At 40.6% G+C, this 20,151-nt stretch overlaps 1 protein-coding gene across 2 annotated transcripts in view; it reads right to left on the bottom strand.

The window, feature by feature from the left end:
• The window catches only part of midn (midnolin), a 72,806-nt gene that overhangs the window by 14,170 nt on the left and 38,485 nt on the right, over nucleotides 1-20,151 (bottom strand). For both annotated transcript variants that reach the window (XM_062039120.1, XM_062039119.1), the window contains 3 exons: nucleotides 15,286-15,777; nucleotides 10,724-10,847; nucleotides 10,303-10,623 (listed from right to left, as the gene is read on the bottom strand). In XM_062039120.1, coding sequence (XP_061895104.1) covers nucleotides 10,303-10,623; nucleotides 10,724-10,847; nucleotides 15,286-15,777 — 937 coding nt within the window. The remainder of the gene's footprint in view (nucleotides 1-10,302; nucleotides 10,624-10,723; nucleotides 10,848-15,285; nucleotides 15,778-20,151) is intronic.

Here is a 20,151-nt window from a genome sequence, read left to right as displayed (position 1 = left end):
GTCCCCCCGCTCCCTACACAATGGCTTTAGCTGGGGGATCCACCCTCCTCAGTAATGGAATTTATCTAACAATCAAGCCTGACAGGCCTTGGGAGTCCTGAAATGAAAAATCCCCAAACTCAGCAGTACCATTCAAAACCAAAGCTTTTAACCAGGCGGCCAGAGTGTGTCAAGCTTTTTTATTTACGCTTGTCTTAGCCCCTCGGCGCACACCCCCCCCCCCCCCCCCCCCCCCTACCCCGGCCTAACTCCCTCACACATGAACTTGCAGTGGAAAAGGGTAAATGCTCTCTGGAGACGGCCAAGCTATGTGACATTTTCAAGAGGCTGTCTCAAGTATAAGTGCATGCACACATATTCACTGGTTAGTGGCTTTGAATGGAGACAGGCCTCTGTGAAGTAGAGTTAAGCCTCCGTGTTAAGTCCCCGTTAAGTCCGCCGCCAGGTGTCGACTGATAAGGCTATCCAGGAGCACTTAGGGTGTGCTCACGCTAGGCCATTTTATCGCGCTGGACTCACACGGTTTTCTCGTCCAATTACTTGAATTATGCTGTATCACGGCAATTTTTCAGACTTTAGGGATTATTTCTCATTTCAAGTCGTTTTGTGCAAGGTGGTGACTGCCATTAATTACTTGGGAGAGGAGCCATCGCATTAATGTAATGACAAACACTATCGTTCAAAAGTTTGGGGTCACCCAAACAATTTTGTGGAATAGCCTTCATTTCTAAGAACAAGAATAGACTGTCGAGTTTCAGATGAAAGTTCTCTTTTTCTGGCCATTTTGAGCGTTTAATTGACCCCCACAAATGTGATGCTCCAGAAACTCAATCTGCTCAAAGGAAGGTCAGTTTTGTAGCTTCTGTAACGAGCTAAACTGCTTTCAGATGTGTGAACATGATTGCACAAGGGTTTTCTAATCATCAGTTAGCCTTCTGAGCCAATGAGCAAACACATTGTACCATTAGAACACTGGAGTGATAGTTGCTGGAAATGGGCCTCTATACACCTATGTAGATATTGCACCAAAAACCAGACATTTGCAGCTAGAATAGTCATTTACCACATTAGCAATGTATAGAGTGTATTTCTTTAAAGTTAAGACTAGTTTAAAGTTATCTTCATTGAAAAGTACAGTGCTTTTCCTTCAAAAATAAGGACATTTCAATGTGACCCCAAACTTTTGAACGGTAGTGTATATATACATATATACATATACATATACATATATATATATATATATATATATATATATATATATATATATATATATATATATATATATATATATATATATATATATATATATATTTATACACACATATAGACACATATATATATATATATATACACACATATATACACATATACATGACATATACTTATACATAGACATATACATATATACACACATATATATACATATATACACATATACATATACATGACATATACTTATACATAGACATATACATATATACACACATATATATACACATTTACATATACATATATATATATATACATACATACGTACGTACGTATGTATGTATGTATGTAAGTATGTATGTATGTATGTTTGTATATATATATATATATATATACACATACATACATACATACGTACATACATACATACATACATACGTACGTACGTACATACGTACATACATATATATATATATATATATATATATATATATATATATATATATATATATATATATATATATATATATATATATATATATATATATATATATATATATATATACATATATATATAGCGCGGCCCCCAGCCAAATTGTTTTACCCCAATGCGGCCCCGGAGTCAAAAAGTTTGGGGACCTCTGGTGTAGATAGAACATGTTAAAAGAGAAAGTAAGCAGATATTAACAGTAAATGAACAAGTAGATTATTAATTAATTTTCTTCTTGTCCTTAGTAATTTTGACAAAATAATAGAATAATAAATGACACAATATGTTACTGCATATGTCAGCAGACTAAATGAGGAGCCTTTGTTTGTTTACTTACTAATAAAAGACAAGTTGTCTTGTATGTTCACTATTTTATTCAAGGACAAACTTGCAATAAGAAACATGTCTAATGTACCGTACAATGTTTGGTTAAAATAGGGCCAATAATGCAATTTTTTGTGGTCCCCTTTATTTAGAAAAAGTATCGAAATAATTTTGTTACCGGTACCAAAAACACTACTAGCCACACGTCATCATTGTCACATGCAGTGCCTAAGAAAGATTTACCACTTAAACGGGAGTGCCACGGGTTGGTTGACCGGGATATATAGAAGGTTTGACAGCTATGATAAGGGTGTGCATTCAATCGTCCCTTACCATCAAATCAAATCAACTTTATTTATAAAGCACATTTAAAATTTACCACAGGGGTAGCCAAAGTGCTGTACAATGGGCAGGTTAAAAGATAATACGAGAACCGAGCAAACACAACACAACACAAACAGAACACGTTAAAAAATAAATAAATGAAACATAAAAACATACAAACAGGTTCACAGCAGGTGTATTATGGGGTGCCATTGCAGGATGGATATCACTGAGTGTTAAAAGCCATGGTAAAAAAAGTATGTTTTTAAGAGAGATTTAAAAACAGGAAGAGAGGAGGCTTGTCTAACACTAAGAGGTAGGTCGTTCCAGAGCTTGGGAGCAGCAGCGGCGAAAGCTCTGTCACCTCTAAGCTTCAGCCTAGTGTCAGGGACCGTCAGTAGCAGCTGATCGGCTGATCTTAGGGATCGGGTGGGGCAGTAAGGCTGAAGGAGGTCAGAGAGATATGTTGGCGCGAGGTTGTTTAGACATTTAAAAACAAATAAAAGGAGTTTAAAATTGATTCGGTAACGCACAGGGAGCCAGTGAAGGGACGCTAATATAGGGGTGATGTGCTCACGTCTGCGGGTCTGTGTTAGCAGACGAGCAGCAGAGTTCTGCACGAGCTGCAGGCGGGCGAGGGAGGCCTGGCTAATGCCTACATACAGGGCATTGCAGTAGTCTAAACGAGTCGAGATAAAGGCGGGGATTAATTTCTCGAGATCATGTCCTGATAGAAGCGGTTTCACTTTCGCTATTTGGCGTAATTGATAAAAAGCTTTTTTGAACGACGCTGCCGATTTGTTTTTCGAATTTAAAATCTGAGTCGAACTTTACCCCCAGGTTTGTGACACAGTCGCTGAGATGCCATGGCCAACATCTCCCAATCGTGCCAGACGACAGGAAGTTGATCAGTGCGCTCAGTGAGATTAGCCTTGTGGGAGTATATGCCCTTGATCATTGGAACACCAGAAGGAAGTGTCCACAATGAGACCTGCGTTCATTGTTGTCTCAGGAAGGAGGACTACTAAGTCAAAAAACAAGTGGCAATATATTCTGTCTTGGTTAACGGATGGGATTTTACACCCAGATGATGAATGAAGGCTTAGTTTGCGGTTTCAACAACCTCCAGTGTTGAATAAATCTATTTAAAGCGACAACAAAGTGCCAGCAGAACACTGAGAACATAGTGTTGATGCACAACACAGACATGGAAAAAGAAGGAGGGGAAACTGAATTGGAGGAAAACGGACAGATGGATTTTACAGGCGAGGCTGTTTTTGAACAGGGGGAAATAGTGTGGGTTGTTGAGTGCAGTGCAGATGTAGAGACAGGACAAGGGTAATGGTAGGAGTGAGGGAAGGGTCTTCCCTAAGTTAGGAAAATAAGCTTGTGTTGTTCCAACTGTTCACCGGACACTTGTAAGGGCACAAGGGGGTGACACGGGGGGATGCAACTCAGCTGCTAGAACTGAACCACTATTCTACTCAAACATTAAACATGATTCACTGACACCTCGGGACTCGAGTATCCTCCACATGAGATACCGAGGCCACCAGAAGACAATGCTTCATCTTTCATTCAGTCCCATCAAAACCGCGTTGCTTGTTTTGTCAAGTTTGAACCTGATAATCCGAACACTGGTGTGCACCAAACAGGTGGACCCGGATCGCGTGAGAGTTGGATATCGGTCCGCTTCTAAGTGAACTTGTGTGGTTTGGTGGACTTAACCTCAAAGGTGAAAACTACACAGAAAAAAAAGTGTGCGGAAATGTACAAATGTGCAAGTGAAAGCTCTCTGTGTGTGTCATACCAGCGCTCTTTAAAAGTATATTTTAGAAGCCTTTTGTGAAATCCAAGCTGGTAAAAATTGCAAAATGTATAAGTAACCTCTATAATCAACCTTGCAGACAGCATTTTGCAATACAATCATTTACAGTGTTTCCCATAAACTGCCAAGATACCTGTGGTGGTGGGGGCGTGGCTATGGGCGTGGTCACCATGACATGATCGAGTAATTTGCGTAATTTACTACAATGATATGATTTTCTCTAAAAAGGCTCAAAAAATGTATACTTACTAATTAATAATAACAGTTTTGTTTCAAACGTCCATCCGTCCATCCATCCATTTTACAATATAATTACAACACTTTATGTACATATCTATATACAGATATGAACAATAAGTTATTCACTGAAATATATTTATTAATTGTGGTTCTTAACAATAAATATATCTTATAAAAATATAAAAGCTAAAATGTCTCTTAAAGCTCTGCCCCTTTAATTAGTGCATACTAAATAATTTTACTTTAGCCTACTACTACAACCATATTATTTACCAGCAACATAAAGTGAAACAGAGGCAGAGGTGTCCTGCCACAGTCAGTAACAAATAAAACAGTAGTGGTGGTAGATAGACACAAAGCTTCATCAAACATCTGATCCACTGAACAAAGAGCTCCAAAAATCTTGATCCTACACTTCTCTTTTGTAAAGTAAATCTGAACAGCCGATATGGGCATCTACATGAACTATATGATTTGCCTGAGAAGCTGGACAGGACAAAAAAAAACAAAACAAAAAAAAACGGAAAAATCTTTTTGTGGCGTCCTTAATTATTTTGTGGCGGGCCGCCACAAATAAATGAATGTGTGGGAAACACTGATGTAGTTACGTCTCTTAATATACCCCAAAGATCTCAAATCAAGGCTTTACGCGTCGTGTAAATCGTAAATGAAAACAGAATACCATGATTTGCAAGTCCTTTTCAACTTATATTCAATTGAATAGACTGCAAAGACAAGATACTTAACGTTCGAACTGGAAAACGTTGTTATTTTTTGCAAATATTAGCTCATTTGGAATTTGATGCCTGCAACATGTTTCAAAAAACGTCTTTTTCATGGACGCCCCTGCTTATTCTTCCACTTGACCCCCCGCCCCTTAGCTCTAGCACCTTGAACCATGGAGAAGTATTTCAAATTTGCCCCAATGCATAGGGACGTCGATCTGGTCTTGCAACGTCATCAACCATCACCGTTTGCCAACAGTGACGTAAGGCAGATCCAACAAATGTTTGCTTACTTTCAAAATGCCATCACACGCGATGTTCAGCTTTGCTTGTGCTTTTTACATTTTCTTCCCTTCTGTCTTTATTGAAAAGATGACCGTTTAAACAACGACGTTTTTGGCAAAATAGGCAAATGTTGGCGCATCTTCTTGCGGTATGTAAAATGTGTTTCACTGTGTATTTGTGTTTGAACCATAGGGTTCAATATGATGTCGGTCCACATTTTGCAGCTATTACAGCTTCAACTCTTCTGGGAAGGCTGTCCACAAGGTTGCGGAGTGTGTTTATAGGAATTGTCCACCATTCTTCCAAAAGTGCATTGGTGAGGTCTCAGTCTCCGTTCTAATTCATCCCAAAGGTGTTCTATCGGGTTCAGGTCAGGACTCTGTGCAGGCCAGTCAAGTTCATCCACACCAGACTCTGTCATCCATGTCTTTATGGACCTTGCTTTGTGCACTGGTGCACAGTCCTGTTGGAAGAGGAAGGGGCCCGCTCCAAACTGTTCCCACAAGGTTGGGAGCGTGGAATTGTCCAAAATGTTTTGGTATCTTGGATAATTCAAAGTTCCTTTCACTGGAACTAAGGGGCCAAGCCTAACTCCTGGAGTTAGGCTCTTCCAACATGACTGTGCACCAGTGCACAAAGCAAGGTCCATAAAGACATGGATGACGAAGTCTGGTGTGGATTAACTTGACCGGCCTGCACAGAGTCCTGACCTGAACCCGATAGAACACCTTTAGGATGAATTAGAACGGAGACTGAGAGCCAGGCCTTCTCGACCAACATCAGTGTGTGACCTCACCAATGCGCTTTTGGAAGAATGGTCGAAAATTCCTATAAACACACTCCGCAACCTTGTGGACAGCCTTCCCAGAAGAGTTGAAGTTGTAATAGCTGCAAAGGGTGGACCGACATCATATTGAACCCTATGGGTTAGGAATGGGCAGGGTTGCCCACACATTCATTTATTTGTTGCGGCCCGCCACAAAAGAATTACGTCCGCCACAAATTTAAAAAAAAAAAATAAAATATTATTATTATTATTTTTTTGTCCTCTCCAGCTTCTCAGGCAAATCATATAGTTGATGTAGATGCCCATATCGGCTGTTCAGATTTACTTTACAAAAGAGAAGTGTAGGATACTTCTCTTGTTGCCTTATTTGTATTTGACTTTATTAAATGTATTTATATTAGAAACACAACATGTGTATACAACAAAGGGTGCAAAGTCTGCAGGCAGTAGGAAACACATGGTTAAGTGTAGGGAGTAAAACTGATGGCAGTCTAAAATTCAAGATTTTTGGAGCTCTTTGTTCAGTGGATCAGATGTTTGATTTAGCTCTGTGTCTATCTACCACCACTACTGTTTTCTGTTTATTTGTTACTGACTGTGGCAGGACACCTCTGCCTCTGTTTCACTTTATGTTGCTGGTAAATAATATGGTTGTAGTAGTAGGCTAAAGTTAAATTATTTAATATGCACTAATTAAAGGGGCAGAGCTTTGAGACATTTTAGCTTTTATATTTTATAAGATACATTTTTTGTAAGAACCACAATGAATAAATATATTTCAGTGAATAACTTATTGTTCAAATCTGTATATAAATATGTACATAACGTGTTGTAATTATAATGTAAAATGGATGGATGGATGGACGTTTAAAACAAAACTGTTATTATTAATTAGTAAGTATACATTTTTTGAGACTTTTTAGAGAAAATCAAATCATTGTAGTAAATTATGCAAATTACTCGATGATGCCATGGTGACCACGCCCATAGCCACGCCCCCACCGCCACAGGTATCTTGGCAGTTTATGGGAAACACTGATGGGATGGCACTTCAGGTTCATATGTGAGTCAAGGCAAGTGGTCAAATACTTTTGGCAATATAGTGTATTTGTACGCTTCTCTGGGTTTCCGCTCTGCCATCTATAGGGAGGTCTGCGAACCCACTTCGCTTCGAGGGAGGTACTTCGCCATTCCCCCCTATCTGTCATACAATTCGAACCCCTCTTGATTGACATGAACGCACATAACGAAGGAGGGAGGGCAAAAACAAGGGCGGTGGAGGTATTAGAATTGAGCTTGAGTCCTTACTCTTTGTGTATGTTCTTTACTGCACAGCCGTTGGCACCATGACAAAAATACCAGATTAAGAGCTCACTCGTCTAAGTTGTTTTTGGACTGAACCAGAATACCAAACCACAAGTATAAACGCAGCCTTAGGGTAATCTACCAACAGTAGCTAGAAGTTATATGCACTGCACATCTGTCTGATCTGTCTGTCGGAACTCCATCAGCACCAGTAACCACCCCAGCCCTTGAGCAATGGGTCTACTCCGCTTGCGTCATCTTCAAGCCTGTCTTTGAACCGCCTAATCTAGTCTAAACATAACCCTGCCTCCGGGGTGGAAGGGGTAAACCTATATGTGCTCGGTGCACATAAACAATGCTGCGTGACAACTAAAGCCTGACTGGACAGGTCCGGAGAGGCTTGTGTTGCATTTCAAAGAAAAGCCTCCCCGTGTGCTTGTCATGTGCCTCGCTAAAAGTTACCGCTTAAGTTGTTTAATATTTATAATTATTTGTTGGTCGGTTATCAAGGTGAGAATTATAAAGAATCAGCGTCATACAGTAATGTGAAACCATGTACAAAACCCAAAACCAGTGAAGTTGGCACGTTGTGTAATTCGTAAACAAAAACAGAGTACAATGATTTGCAAATCCTTTTCAACTTATATTCAATTGAATAGACTGCAAAGACAAGATATTTAATGTTCCAACTGAGAAACTTATTTTGTTTTGGCAAATAATTGTTAACTTGGAATTTAATGGCAGCAACACATTGCAAAAAAGTTGGCACAGGGGCATTTTTACCACTGTGTTACATGAGCTTTCCTTTTAACAACACTCAGTAAACGTTTGGGAACTGAGGAGACCAATTTTTGAAGCTTTTCAGGTGGAATTCTTTCCCATTCTTGCTTGATGTACAACTTAAAGGCCTACTGAAACCCACTACTACCGATCACGCAGTCTGATAGTTTATATATCAATGATGAAATCTTAACATTGCAACACATGCCAATACGGCCGGGTTAACTTGTAAAGTGCAATTTTAAATTTCCCGCTAAACTTCCGGTTGAAAACGCCTTTTGATGATGCAGATGCGCATGACGTAGCCAGTGAAACAGAAGTATCGGTACCCCATTGAAGCCAATACAAAATAGCTCTGTCTTCATCTCATTATTCCACAGTATTCTGGACATCTGTGTTGGCGAATCTGTTGCAATTTGTTCATTGCATTATGGAGAAAGAAGCTGAGCAAGCAAAGAAGAAAGTGGTCGGTGCGAAGCGGAGTATTTTGCGAGGGAAGTCAGCAACACAACACATCCGGTGTTTCATTGTTTACATTCCCGAAAGATGCAGTCAAGATCGAAGAACTCGGACAACAGAGACTCTTACCAGGAGGACTTTGACTTCGATACACAGACGCCTGTAGAGAACTGGGACTACACAGACTCTTACCAGGATTACTTTGATTTGGATACACAGACGCAGACGCGGTACCGTGAGTACGCAGCTGCGCTTCCAAACATTTGATCGCTTGCCCGTACGTGCGTGTCACGTACGTAACTTTGGGTAAATATAGAAGCTTTATGAACCTTGGGTTAGGTGAACGGTTCTTTGGGCTGAGTGATTGTGTGTGTTGTGCAGGTGTTTGAATTGTATTGGCGGGTTATATGGACGGGAGCTAGGAGCTAGCATAACAAACACCTAGGTGTTTTTATGCGGGATTAATTTGTGGCATATTAAATATAAGCCTGGTTGTGTTGTGGCTAATAGAGTATATATATGTCTTGTGTTTATTTACTGTTGTAGTCATTCCCAGCTGAATATCAGGTCCCACCCGCCTCTCACAGCATCTTCCCTATCTGAATCGCTTCCACTCCCCACTAGTCCTTCACTTGCACTTTCCTCATCCACAAATCTTTCATCCTCGCTCAAATTAATGGGGAAATCGTCGCTTTCTCGGTCCGAATCGCTCTCACTTCTGGCCGCCATCACTGTAAACAATAGGGAACTTTGCGGAAATGTTCAACTGACTACGTCACGCTACTTCCGGTAGGGGCAAGGCTTTTTTTTGTCGGATACCAAAAGTTGCGATCTTTATCGTCGTTGTTCTCTACTAAATCCTTTCAGCAAAAATATGGCAATATCGCGAAATGATCAAGTTTGACACATAGAATAGATCTGCTATCCCCGTTTAAATAAAAAAAATTCATTTCAGTAGGCCTTTAAGCTTAAGTTGTTCAACAGTCGAAGGTCTGCGTTGTGGTATTTTAGGCTTCATGTTGCACCACACATTTTCAATGGGAGACAGGTCTGGACTAAAGGCAGGCCAGTCTAGTACCTGCACTCTTTTACTATGAAGCCACGCTGTTGTAACACGTGGCTTGGCACTTGTTCACAAAGTGGTGACCCTTGCCCCCTCCTCGTTTGTGAATGACTGAGCATTTCATGGAAGCTGCTTTTATACCCAACCATGGCACCCACTTGTTCCCAATTAGCCTGTTCACCTGTGGGATGTTCCAAATAAGTGTTTGATGAGCATTCTTCAACTTTCTCAGTCTTTTTTGCAACTTGTGCCCGCTTTTTTGAAACATGTTGCAGGCATCAAATTCCAAATTAGCTAATATTTGCAAAAAATAACGTTTTCCAGTTCGAACATTAAATATCTTGTCTTTGCAGTCTATTCAATTGAATATTGGTTGAAAAGGATTTGCAAATCATTGTATTCTGTTTTTATTTACCATTTACACAACGTGCCAACTTCACTGGTTTTAGGTTTTGTATTTCTGACTGCGTTAGAGTCACTTACCGGGTGGCTTGCACATGCGGATCTGGCTCTGAACCAGTGGATGAAGAGTCACTGCGGGGCTGGCGGGGGCGCCAGCAGGTATCGAGGTAGCTTTGGCGGAGAGGCCCGTTATGCCGGCGACCGGGGGCGAAGGAGGCGGTGGTGACGGGGACGGCGAGTTAGGTGTGCCACACTGGGTTTGGTAACGGAGCTGGGTGAGGGACGGCGGCATGCCCTGGTAGTGGCGCGTAGCGCTCAGAAGGTCGTTGAGGATCTGAAGGATAGTACCTATATCCCGTCTGGGACGTCCGTTGCTGTCCTGGCAGTTTGGATGCAAAGTGCCTGAGAAAGAGGAAAGGACACGGACTCTAAATAAAGCACGACTCGGGCAGATGGATCTCAAAGTGTATACTGCAAGAGCAGCTGTAGCAGTAAATGTCACCTGAAAAGGTCCCTGAAAAGACTCCGGGGGCGTGGTTAACAAAGCTCTCAATGATGGCGCCAGGTTTACGGGAGCGTGCTGATGAATTGGTGCCAGTAGTAGGGCTGTTGGTGCTGCAGTTGGCCTGGGAAAAACACAAGTCATTTAATCAGCATGCATAAAAAAAGCTGTGAGAGCCGATATAAAGGGTTTTCTCATGTGTTTTCAAGGGACAATAGTATAGAAATTAAACTTGAATATAATTTAGAGTAATCAATGTACAGCTTGGTAAGCAGCAGTGTTTCCCACACATTCATTTATTTGTGGCGGCCCGCCACGAAAGAATTAAGGCCGCCACAAAAAAAAATAAAACAATTTTTGTTTTGTTTTTTATTTATTTATTTATTTTTTGGTTTGTCCTGTCAACCTTTTCAGGAAAATCATATAGTTGATGTAGATGCCCATATCGGCTGTTCAGATTTACTTTACAAAAGAGAAGTGTAGGATCAAGATTTTTGGAGCTCTTTGTTCAGTGGATCAGATGTTTGATGAAGCTTTGTGTCTATCTACCACCACTACTGTTTTCTGTTTATTTGTTACTGACTGTGGCAGGACACCTCTGCCTCTGTTTCACTTTATGTTGCTGGTAAATAATATGGTTGTAGTAGTAGGCAAAAGTTAAATTTTTTAGTATGCACTAATTAAAGGGGCAGAGCTTTAAGAGACATTTTAGCTTTTATATTTTTATAAGATATATTTTTTGTAAGAACCACAATTAATAAATATATTTCAGTGAATAACTTATTGCTCAAATCTGTATATAAATATGTACATAAAGTGTTGTAATTATAATGTAAAATGGATGGATGGATGGACGTTTAAAACAAAACTGTTATTATTAATTAGTAAGTATACATTTTTTGAGCCTTTTTAGAGAAAATCATATCATTGTAGTAAATTATGCAAATTACTCTATGATTTCATGGTGACCACGCCCATAGCCACGCCCCCACCGCCACAGGTATCTTGGCAGTTTATGGGAAACACTGACTCCATCGACATATTTTACAATCAAAAATGCAACAAACACAGCGAAATATGTACGCGAAGGGTAAAAAATAACCCCACCTACAATCTGATAAATGTGATAAATCACTAAGCTTTAGAACTTTGCTGTACAAATCTCCTTCCGCGTCTGTCCCTGACACCCGCATTTCAGGCTGGCTGCTCTGGAAAACGCTCTCCACCCACACTGCTTGGTGCCTCGTCTGAGCTGCTGTGACGTAGATCAGTGTTTTTCAACCACTGTGCCGCGGCACACTAGTGTGCCGTGAGCTACAGTCAGGTGTGCCGTGGGAGATTATGTCATTTTACCTATTCGGGTTAAAAATATTTTTTGCAATCCAGTAATTGCAGTCTGCAAATGATGTGTTGTTGTTGAGTGTCAGTGCTGTCTAAATCTCGGCAGAGTAACCGTGTAATACTCTTCCATATCAGTAGGTGGCAGCCGGTAGCTAATTGCTTTGTAGATGTCGGAAACAGCGGGAGGCAGCGTGCAGGTAAAAAAGTGTCTAATGCTTAAACCAAAAATAAACAAAAGGTGAGTGCCCCTAAGAAAAGGCATTGAAGCTTAGGGAAGGGTATGCAAAACGAAACTAAAACTGAACTGGCTACAAAGTAAACAAAAACAGAATGCTGGACGACAGCAAAGACTTACTGTGGAGCAGAGACGGCATCCGCAATGTACATCCGAACATGACATGACAATCAACAATGTCCCCACAAAGAAGGATAAAAACAACTCAAATATTCTTAAATGCTAAAACAAAGTAGATGTGGGGAAATATCGCTCAAAAGGAAGACATGAAACTGCTACAGGAAAATACCAAAACAAAAGAAAAAGCCACCGAAATAGGAGCGCAAGACAAGAACTAAAACACTACACACAGGAAAACAGCAAACAACTCAAAATAAGTCACGGCGTGATGTGACAGGTGGTGACAGTACACCTACTTTGAGACAAGAGCTATATTGATGCATGCTTGGTTATGGTTTAATGTCATACCCAACAATTGCGACAACGACTTTTTACTGTCAATTGAGTTTCGTTTTTTTATGATTTCTGCTGGTGGTGTGCCTCCGGATGTTTCCAACGCAAAAAATGTGCCTTGGTTGAAAAACACTAACGTAGATTACCATAGTAACTAGTAGGGCTGTGAATCTTTGGGTGTCCCACGATTCGATTCAATATCGATTCTTGGGGTCACGATTCGATTCAAAATCGATTTTTTTTCAATTCAACACGATTCTCCATTCAAAAACGATTTTTTTCCCGATTCAAAAGGATTCTCTATTCATTCAATACATAGGATTTCAGCAGGATCTACCCCAGTCTGCTGACATGCAAGCAGAGTAGTAGATTTTTGTAAAAAGCTTTTAAAATTGTAAAGGACAAAGTTTTATCAACTGATTGCAATAATGTAAATTTGTTTTAACTATAAAATGAACCAAAAATATGACTTATTTTATCTTTGTGAAAATATTGGACACAGTGTGTTGTCAAGCTTATGATATGCGATGCAAGTGTAAGCCACTGTGACACTATTGTTCTTTTTTAAAACATTTTTATAAATGTCTAATGATAATGTCAATGAGGGATTTTTAATCACTGCTATGTTGAAATTGTAACTAATATTGATACTGTTGTTGATAATATTCATTTTTGTTTCACTACTTTTGGTTTGTTCTGTGTCGTGTTTGTGTCTCCTCTCAATTGCTCTGTTTATTGCAGTTCTGAGTGTTGCTGGGTCGGGTTTGGTTTTGGAAGTGGATTGCATTGTTATGGTATTGCTGTGTATTGTTTTGTTGGATTGATTAATTTAAAAAAAATAAAATAAATACATTAAAATTAAAATGTTTTTTTATTTTTATTTAAATAGATTTTTTTTTAAATGAGAATCAATTCTGAATCGCACAACGTGAGAATCGCGATTTGAATTCGAATCAATTTTTTCCCCACACCCCTAGTAACTAGTATATCATGCAAAAGTGCAGATTCCAACCATGGAAATACTTTAGTTCAGGACTTACGGTAATTTGAAAACATCACTGCACATCATAATGGCAGCTACAGTTTTCATCTTAAAGATCTAAAAAAATAATTTGGGAATGGCCAAATTGAAAAGCTTAACGGGCCGCAGGCCTTAATTTGCCCAGGTCTGGTATATGAGCATACAACCCTATTTTTTTACCCTGTGACATTTAGGTCAAACGTAAAAAACTAAAAAAATACTATTAGAACTACGTAAGTGAAATAAACAAGATGGATAGTGTCATCCTATGCCCAAAAATGACAAGCTATAATGTCACCAAATAAACTTAGAACCCACAAGCGACACATCTGACATTTGAGAGTGTAATCCTATGGGGGTGTGTGCCTATATGTGTGTGTGTGTGTGTGCGTGTCAAGCTTGTATAGACTAATAAGAGAGAGGAAGAGAGACACTTGCCCTTTTAGTCGCTCTTAAACCAGACCTGCATTTCCAATGCTGTTGACACGGCAACGGGTGTAACAATAAACAGGACGCTTGTGTTGCATCTTGGGGAAAATTCTTCGAAGGATGCTCGTGATTTGGTGTTTAGATTTTTTTGCAAATGCCCTTATGTAAACTAGGGATGGGAAAACAATGTCACCTGGGCTTCGCAGGGCATCCAATTGGGCCTGTTATGCAATATTTAAAACAAAAATAACCTCAGGGACGCCCCAGTGTTTCCCACACATTCATTTGTTTGTGGCGGCCCGCCACGAAAGAATTACGTCCGCCACAAATAGATTTTTTATTTTTTATTTATTTTTTTTTTTTAATTTTTTTTTGTGCTGTCCAGCTTCTCAGGTAAATCATATAGTTGATGTAGATGCCCATATCGACTGTTCAGATTTACTTTACAAAAGAGAAGTGTAGGATACTTCTCCTGTTGCCTTATTTGTATTTGACCACTACTGTTTTCTGTTTATTTGTTACGGACTGTGGCAGGACACCTCTGCCTCTGTTTCACTTTATGTTGCTGGTAAATAATATGGTTGTAGTAGTAGGCTAAAGTGAAATTATTTAGTATAAACTAATTAAAGGGGCAGAGCTTTAAGAGACATTTTAGCTTTTATATTTTATAAGATATATTTTTTGTAAGAACCACAATTAATAAATATATTTCAGTGAATAACTTATTGTTCAAATCTGTATATAAATATGTACATAAAGTGTTGTAATTATATTGTAAAATGGATGGATGGATGGATGTTTAAAACAAAACTGTTATTATTAATTAGTAAGTATACATTTTTTGAGCCTTTTTAGAGAAAAATCATATCATTGTAGTAAATTATGCAAATTACTCAATGATGTCATGGTGACCACGCCCATAGCCACGCTCATAGCCACGCCCCCACCGCCACAGGTATCTTGGCAGTTTATAGGAAACACTGCGCCCCTAATTCTTCTAACATGTAACAATAAACATATGTTTACTCGATGCATCATATTTTTGGGGCCTTGGAGAACTTTTAACAGTACATAAGGACTTACCTCGGGGCACAAAACGGGGGCTACAGGGCTGGCCCGGCCGACGTCGTGGCTGGGCTGGCCTAAAGAAGGCTGGTGATACGGATGGTGATGATGACGAAGGTGATGGGAAGGAGAGCGGAAAGCGTACGCCTGGCGCGGCGAGTGAGAAGGAGGCGGTGGAGGGGTGGCGGTGCTGCAGTGTGGACTGGAGGAGGGGGACTGGTGGTACATGGCGGGGAGCTGCTGCTGGTGTGTCGATGGAAGGGGGAAGGTACTCGAGGAAGAGGGCGTGGAGTGTTGTGGGTGATGGGCGGAGTGTGGGAGGGGGGCGCACAGCTGTCCTGTGGGCGGGCTCGCCGCGGCGTCCGAGTTTCCGCGGGTGATAAGGTGCCTATGCTGGAGCTGCGGGCCGCCCGACTGCTGTGCCGCCAACTGGAGCTGGACGAACATCATGTGATCGCCTACACGCAGCGCCAGGGTGAGGGGGGAGCGGCCGGACAGGAAGTCACTGACCTGTAGGTGGAGAAGACATTTGATTAGCGACATAAAACCCAGTTTTGACACCTTTTAGAAGACTCCACCCTAGTGTTGTCCCGATACCAATATTTTTGTACCAGAATTATTTCAATACTTTTTGGCACTTTTCTAAATAAAGGGGACCACAAAAAATTGCATTATTGGCTTTATTTTAACAAAAAAATCTTACGGTACATTAAACATATGTTTCTTATTGCAAGTTTGTCCTTAAATAAAATAGTGAACATACAAGACAACTTGTCTTTTAGTAATACGTAAACAAACAAAGGCTCCTAATTTAGCTGCTGTAACATATTGTGTCATTTATCATTCTATTATTTTGTCAAAATGATTAAGGACAAGTGGTAGAAAATGAATTATTAATCTACTTGTTCATTTACTGTTAATATCTGCTTACTTTCTCTTTTAACATGTTCCATCTACACTTCTGTTAAAATGTAATAATCACTTATTCTTCTGTTGTTTGGATACTTTACATTCATTTTGGATGATACCACAGATTTGGGCATCGATCCGATACCAAGTCGTTACAGGATCATACATCATATTCAAAGTCCTCATGTGTCCAGGGACATATTTCCTGGGTTCATAAACATAATATCAATTAAAAATGTTGTGATGCCAAAAATCGACGTAATCATAGTAGTATCGACTAGTTACGCTCTTGTACTTGGTATCATTACAGTGGATGTCAGGTGGAGATCCACCAATGGTGCTTGTTTACATTTTCACGCCAGTGAGCTACGGTGTGTAGTGACGCATGTTTACCTATTCCTCGCCCTGCAGGGATGATACTTGTAAGAAACGTACTTTATTTGTCGCCACGGAGGCGAGGATTAGTGATTTAGAAGTAGCTACAACACTGCAGACTGCGGCTGGACTTTAGCCGGTAGCTAGCTAGCCATGTCTTAAAGCACATCTTCCTGAGGGCGTTTCAGTGTTAGAACTTCACCTTTATTTTTAGTTTTTAAGCCAAAATGCGTCCGTTCTCCCTTTTTTGTCTACACACTGTATCTGCTTGTAAGTACTCCGTGATTGTGCGCTGCCGAACACGCTCCTCTGTTTGTAAACCAGCAATGACACGACGTGACGACGACGGGGGCGCAGGGGACTGGTACTTTTCAGAGGCGGTATAGCACCGAATATGATTCATTAGTATCGCGGTACTATACTAATACTGGTATACCGTACAACCCTAGTCCACACTCATTTTGACATTACATACATACTGAGAAATTAAGGAAACTGGAAAAAAACATCAACAAAAGAGACTAATTTGACTGAAAAGGAGAATGCAGCAAGAAAACTGGAGACTATGGAGCTTAGGCAACAGCAACAGGCTAATATTTGCATTTTACATTTGTGCCTGTTTTTGCTAATAGAAAGCATTGGTAGCCAACTAAGGGCAAAAGTAGCTTTCGAACACTCATGCTAACAAGACAGATGCCAATATAACAACCTTATTGGCAGAGTTAGGCCCTCCTTAAACCAGTGGTTCTTAACCTTGTTGGAGGTCCCGAACCCCACCAGTTTCATACGTGCATTCACCGAACTCTTCTTTTGTGAAAAATAAAATGTTTTTTTTCAAATTCAAGACAAAGTTATATGTTTTTTTTTCCTGGTGCACAAAATGAACCGTGCATGAACATCACCTTGTTCAAAGAACAAAACCAACAGTGCATGAACTCACAACAAATTACACACCTGCCAATCAGTGTGACTTCTGCTGTTGCCGTATCCATGATACGCCGATATGGAGAAGTTTTTATTTACACGATGAGTCGGGTGTGTCTTGACTGCCGTGGCGAAGGCTCCGCCGAACCCCTGAGGCCGACTCACTGAACCCCTAGGGTTCGATGGAACCCAGGTTAAGAACCACTGCCTTAAACGAATAATTAAACTAAACCATCGTTTAAGGTCCCCCTCCTTGGGTAATGTTTTACATGGGTGTTACAAATCGGTCGTTCGGAGAGGAAGTGACGCCAGAAAGATCACGCCCCACACAGGAAGTGGCGTCAGAAAGAACGCGCCACAGCCAGCTTCATAATAAAGCGGTTTCGTAACTCGGAGCTAACCACTGGATATATGGAGGCGAGTCATCCAGACATGCCCGTGTTACTCCTTCCGTCTGTACAGACGCTTGTGGAAATCACACATGAATACCTTCGGAGAAAGTAATTGCAGCTATTTGGGATACAACACTTCTCAGACGGCAAGAGAACTTCCGAATGTCCAGGTCAGCTGTGATTCTACTGACCGAAAAACTTCATCCATTTGTCGAAAGAGAGACAACGAGAATGCAAGCTACCGTGGATGTGATAAAAAAAAAGGTAGCACATGCTTTGTATTACCTGGCCGTCGAGGGAAAACTAACTATGGAAAACAGCAAATGCATTTGGACTGGCAAAGCAGACTGTATCAGTTATTGTCCGCCATGTATGTCGCGGACTCAACGTCTAGATCCAGAGTATATAAAGTCACCAAAAAGGAATGGACAATGAAAGTGAAGGCTAAAGAGTGAGGAATGTCCTGACCAATTATCTAGATCTCTAGTTTGATTGTTGTTAAAAATTCTTTATCTCATTGTTTACTTTCACATGTCCACTAAAGATTTGATTAATTAATGATGGCTCAAGTGTGATTCACTACAATAGGGCCCCACAGCACACTGGATTCCAGTTAATTGAAATACCACAACACTGGATATTGTTCAGATAAGTTAAATTTAATTTAAGAACTTGCACACAAAGCAACACTGGAGGTGACTAAGACGTGCGCATTTTCCGCGCATGCGTACTAGGTCGCCGGTGGACGGAGGGGAGGGAGGGGGGTCTTAAACGACCATTGTGTGTGTGGGGACAAGGATAAGGTTAGGTGGGATTTACCCTGGATAATCTTAGCCGGTTTAGTGTAGAAGGGGCCTTAAAGGCCTACTGAAATGATTTTTTTTTTATTTAAACGGGGATAGCAGATCCATTTTATGTGTCATACTTGATCATTTCGCGATATAGCCATATTTTTGCTGAAAGGATTTAGTAGAGAACAACGACGATAAAGATCGCAACTTTTGGTCTCTGATAAAAAAAAAGCCTTGCCCCTACCGGAAGTAGCGTGACGTAGTCAATTGAACAGCTCCACACATTTTCCTATTGTTTACAATGCAGCTAGAGCGATTCGGACCGAGAAAGCGACGAATACCCCATTAATTTGAGCGAGGATGAAAGAACGTTAGAGTGAAGGACTAGAGTGCAGTGCAGGAAGCATATTTTTTCGCTCTGACCGTAACTTAAATAAATAAATCCCTGACTGGAAGGATAGACAGAAGATCAACAATACTATTAAACCAGGGACATGTAAATACACGGTTAATGCTTTCCAGCCTGGCGAAGGTTAACAATCTTGTTGCTAACGACGCATTTGAAGCTAACTTAGCAACCGTACCTCACAGAGCTATGCTAAAAACATTAGCTATCCACCTACGCCAGCCAGCCCTTATCTGCTCATCAACACCCGTGCTCACCTGCGTTCCAGCGATCGACGGTGCGACGAAGGACTTCACCCGATCACAGATGCGGTCGGCGAGACGGAGGAAGTTAAGATGAGTTCGGCGGCTAGCGCGTCTGCTATCCATCTCTGTCTTCCTGGTTGTGTTGCTGTAGTCTGCCGCTAATACACCGATCCCACCTACAACTTTCTTCTTTGCAGTCTTCATTGTGCATTAAACAAATTGCAACAGATTCACCAACACAGATGTCCAGAATACTGTGAAATTATGAGATGAAAACAGAGCTATTTTGTATTGGATTCAACGGGGTACCGATACTTCTGTTTCACTGGTTACGCCACACGCATACGTCATCATCCGAAGGCGTTTTCAACCGGAAGTTTAGCGGGAAATTTAAAATTGCACTTTATAAGTTAACCCGGCCGTATTGGCATGTGTTGCAATGTTAAGATTTCATCATTGATATATAAACTATCAGACTGCATGGTCGGTAGTAGTTATTTTGATGCGTTCAAGAGTCTTATGGCCTGAGGGAAGAAGCTGTTACAGAACCTGGAGGTTCTGCTACAGAGGCTGCGGAACCTCTTTCTAGAGTCGATGAATTGATTAACGTGGACCCCGACTTAAACAAGTTGAAAAACTTATTCGGGTGTTACCATTTAGTGGTCAATTGTACGGAATATGTACTGTACTATGCAATATACTAATAAAAGTCTCAATCAATCCAGCAGTGATGTCACTTTATAAGTTAACCCGGCCGTATTGGCATGTGTTGCAAAGTTAAGATTTCATTATTGATATATAAACTATCAGACTGCGTGGTCGGTAATAGTGGCTTTCAGTAG

The sequence above is a fragment of the Entelurus aequoreus genome, linkage group LG27 (genome assembly GCF_033978785.1).
Source record: "Entelurus aequoreus isolate RoL-2023_Sb linkage group LG27, RoL_Eaeq_v1.1, whole genome shotgun sequence".
NCBI classification, from domain to species: Eukaryota; Metazoa; Chordata; class Actinopteri; order Syngnathiformes; family Syngnathidae; genus Entelurus; species Entelurus aequoreus.
This window is presented reverse-complemented; position numbering and strand designations above follow the sequence as displayed.